We start from the raw sequence: 3690 nt of genomic DNA on the forward strand, positions 1-3690 counted from the left end.
GAGTAACAGGGAGAAAGAAAGGGAGATAGAGAGAGTACAACATTGAAAGAGACCGATAATAATATTACAAGATTGTAAGACTTTTTTCTTCTGGGTTCCACAGCAAGTCATGAAGTACTTGTACTGCGGCGGTTGCGCGGGGCTGCAGATCCCAGAGGGCGACGTGCTGGAAGTCCTGGCGGCCGCTTCGTTCTTCCAGCTGTTGCCTCTCCAGAGACATTGCGAGGCCCGCGCCGCCAGCACTGTTGACCTGCACAACCTCGTCTCCGTCTACATTCACGCTAAGGTGAGTAACGGGTTCATTCAAAATGTTTTAGAACATTTTTATGGTGTGTAACATTCTGATAATAATATATAAGTAAATAGTTTTTTTAGTTAATTTAAGAATAATTATTACTCTCATAATAATTATTCTCAGAATTTATTCATATATGTAACATCCTGTAACCCAGGTCTACGGTGCGACACAACTACTGGAGTATTGTCAAGGCTTTCTCCTGCAAAACATGGTGGCCCTGCTCACGTACGACGACTCGGTGAAGAGGCTGCTCTTCGGAAAACGCCTGCCCGGACACAACGTGCTGGCCGCCCTGCTCACCACGCTGCAGAAACGGATCGAATCCAGGAAGGGACAGTCGAGAAGTAGGTAGCGAACGCACGCGACGAAACAATCTCACCTGTGGACTTACGTAAACTAGTTTAAAAAATTATTATCTTCCTCTAGGTTTTTTAATTGAGATATATACGTAAATGTAAAAGTCTGTTATAATTAAGAAAATTATCTTATATAAATAACACGTACAAATCAAACCCATTAATAAAAAACAGAAAAAACATTTATAACTTTTTTAACATAAAACGTCATTCGCCCATAGCAGAGCATAATGGTTAACATAATCATTGTGACGCCATCTTGATTAACATGGCGTCCCGTCTTGCTAATCCAGCATTCATGTTTCTTCCAAAGACTCAACAAAGCCTCACAAACTTTTGTAAACGAGTTGAACTGTTATTCAAAATGTTAAAACCACCTGTGTAGTGATTGTATTTTAATTTGTAATAAATATTAATTATCTCCTAACGCGTGTTGTAAATTTGAAAACTAATAAATCATTATATTCGCTTTTAATGTTCACACTGTAAGGTTTATTTTTATATCACTGAAACAAAACATACTTATTTTCGTTTTTTTTATATTACTTGCTTTATAGCTATTATAAATAATAAGTATAATAAAATCACCAAACAATAGTTTTTTTTTGTAAATGGCCTTTATTGTTTTATACATAAAGAACTAGAATTACTTCAGAACATTGTTGTATAATTAAAAATGTATGGTTATAAGTTTGTGAAAAAAAAAAATATTTCTAATGTTAAACATTAGAATGTATAACTAGACTTTTGAACTTATTTTTCTGTTTAAATTAATCATTATTTATGTTTGAAGAATTGTAATAAAAGTATCAAAAGTAATAAAATATCATTATGTACATTGAAATTTTAATGTACATAAATAATATTGTAAGAAAACAATAATTCTTATGGTTTTTTGTCATATGTTAATTGTCAAAAATGTATTTTCTAAATAATTAATAAATATTTGTAATTGGCAACATTAAACCTATTCGTAATTTAAGAAATATCATTGTCAACTATTGAAACGTATTTTGTATAAATAAAAACTTATTTCAAATTCATCACGTGGCGTAATTATCAGACGTATTAAACGTTATCTTGTAGATAATTGCGCGTTAGTTATAAGAAACAAAACCTTTAAAAATAGATTTAAATTTTTTTGTGTGAAAATTAGTTATTTTTAATTCTTTTCGGTTTAATTATCTATCTATTAAAAGTATTATAAACTTTGTAATTAAAATATAAATACTGTTGAAATAAACCACTTTGTTTTACAAAAGCCTACAGTATATATACTTTGTAATAAATAAATACTTAACTACGTTTTCTTGAACTTCTGGATATATCTAATTTTCCTTCGATAAAATATACGCGATTAGCCAGCGGAGGTGAGTTATAACTAGAGGTACGGAATTTTCGCAAAAAAAAATCACTAGGGTGGGGGCCCTAAACTCCCATTAGCTTCGGCGACTCTGAGGCGGACGATGGTTCGACGTGGTCCCGAACCATCGTGATAGTACCACGAGGGTTTCGGGGGTAGTGTATCCACGCATACCCCGGGACGAGCTATCGAAAAATAGCAAGGCGCAAGGGAAGACCGCGTGGCGATCCCTGACCGGGAGATACCGCGGTCCCCCGTTTAGCGCAGAGGGCGACCACCGGGGGGGGTTTTAGTGGGTAGGAATCCCACATACCCCTGTCCTTCCCCCAGAGGCAGGGCATCTTGAATACCGGTAGATTTCCCCCACCGAAACAAAAAAAAAAAAAAAAGGTGAGTTATAACCCTTGCACGATGGCGATCACATGTGTACAGGTGTATTTACAATTTGCACGATCCTAACGCAACGGCAGTGACCACGTCACTGATGGTGACCGAATTCAAATCGGCGTTCGAATTTGATTTCAAACGCCCAACAACGTATTTCATAAAAGTACTGTGGCCGTTGTGATCAGCAATACGAAGCGTAAACGCTACATATGTTTGTAGAGCCTTAGGAGTAAAAAGAAAGGTTCTCTATCCTAATTCAAACAAGAGACAGTAGCCTGTAGTAAACCGCATGACTGTTCAATATGGAATAATTATACTGTCAACAAATGTAATTTCAAAATCAAGATATGGCGGCAAAAGTGACATCTGACATTCGCGATTGATTCGGTTTTTTTTTACAGCTCCAAGGTCGGTTAGCGCTGACACCCTTATACGCTGCTCTTGTGCGACAATCGCATTCTAAACATGCTAAACTATTTTTAATTTAGATTGATTGAGACAATACAGTATTTTTGTCAACCGAAAAAACATAAACAAAACGAAATAAATATTTATTAACACAATTTTAAAAATAGTAGCTGCATGGAACAGCATATGCATATTTCTTAACAATTGTTAACGCCTACTTCGATTATTTATCATTGTCAATTGCTTTCGGCATGCAGTCCAACAAAATAGAACAACTTGTCCATCTAATTATGCCACAGAACTTAAAATAAGAATGACATGTGGCATGTCGAAATAAAGATCGTTTCGTTAGGACACTTAGAACACCTACACTAAACTCAAATTCTACAATTGTAACAGTTACCCTGAACACGCGACTATTTAAAAAGTATAATACACGTTTTTTAAAAAAAAGACATGGCCTGATAGTTTAAACGCTATTATATTTTTATATGTGTGACTGTACTAATCATTTGATAACAGGTGATTACCTGTTGATTTTCTTTACTTATAAAAAGTTGCACAAAAGAAAACATTTATATTTATTAACAACGCCATCTACCGATATCTATAAAATATTATATATTCCAAGCTGTAGCAAAAATTTAGTGCTGGTTATAACTGTAGGTACAATCTAGAATATTAAAACTATTAAACTTTTTTTATGAATTATTGTACGTCGTACGCTTTTAGTTATTGTTATTAATTTTACATAATAGATAGCCTCAATTCATAGCAAATGACATTTTAGTCTATGGTTACATCCAACGTCATCTATTTTATAATCTGTTGAAAATTATTAATGGAAAATAAAATTAGCCTATGGCAAAAATCTGTTA

At 34.3% G+C, this 3690-nt stretch overlaps 1 protein-coding gene across 1 annotated transcript in view; it reads left to right on the forward strand.

Annotated features, from left to right (window-relative positions):
* The window catches only part of LOC137928670 (ankyrin repeat and BTB/POZ domain-containing protein 2), a 54229-nt gene extending 53069 nt beyond the window's left edge, over positions 1-1160 (forward strand). The window contains exons 25-26 of the mRNA XM_068771594.1: positions 104-286; positions 453-1160. Coding sequence (XP_068627695.1) covers positions 104-286; positions 453-650 — 381 coding nt within the window. The 3' untranslated portion in view covers positions 651-1160. The remainder of the gene's footprint in view (positions 1-103; positions 287-452) is intronic.
* Positions 1161-3690: the final 2530 nt, after the last annotated feature.

This window comes from Battus philenor, unplaced genomic scaffold, assembly GCF_028537555.1.
Source record: "Battus philenor isolate CCGP_79_NKW_IND1 unplaced genomic scaffold, ilBatPhil1.0.hap1 SCAF_4, whole genome shotgun sequence".
NCBI classification, from domain to species: domain Eukaryota; kingdom Metazoa; phylum Arthropoda; class Insecta; order Lepidoptera; family Papilionidae; genus Battus; species Battus philenor.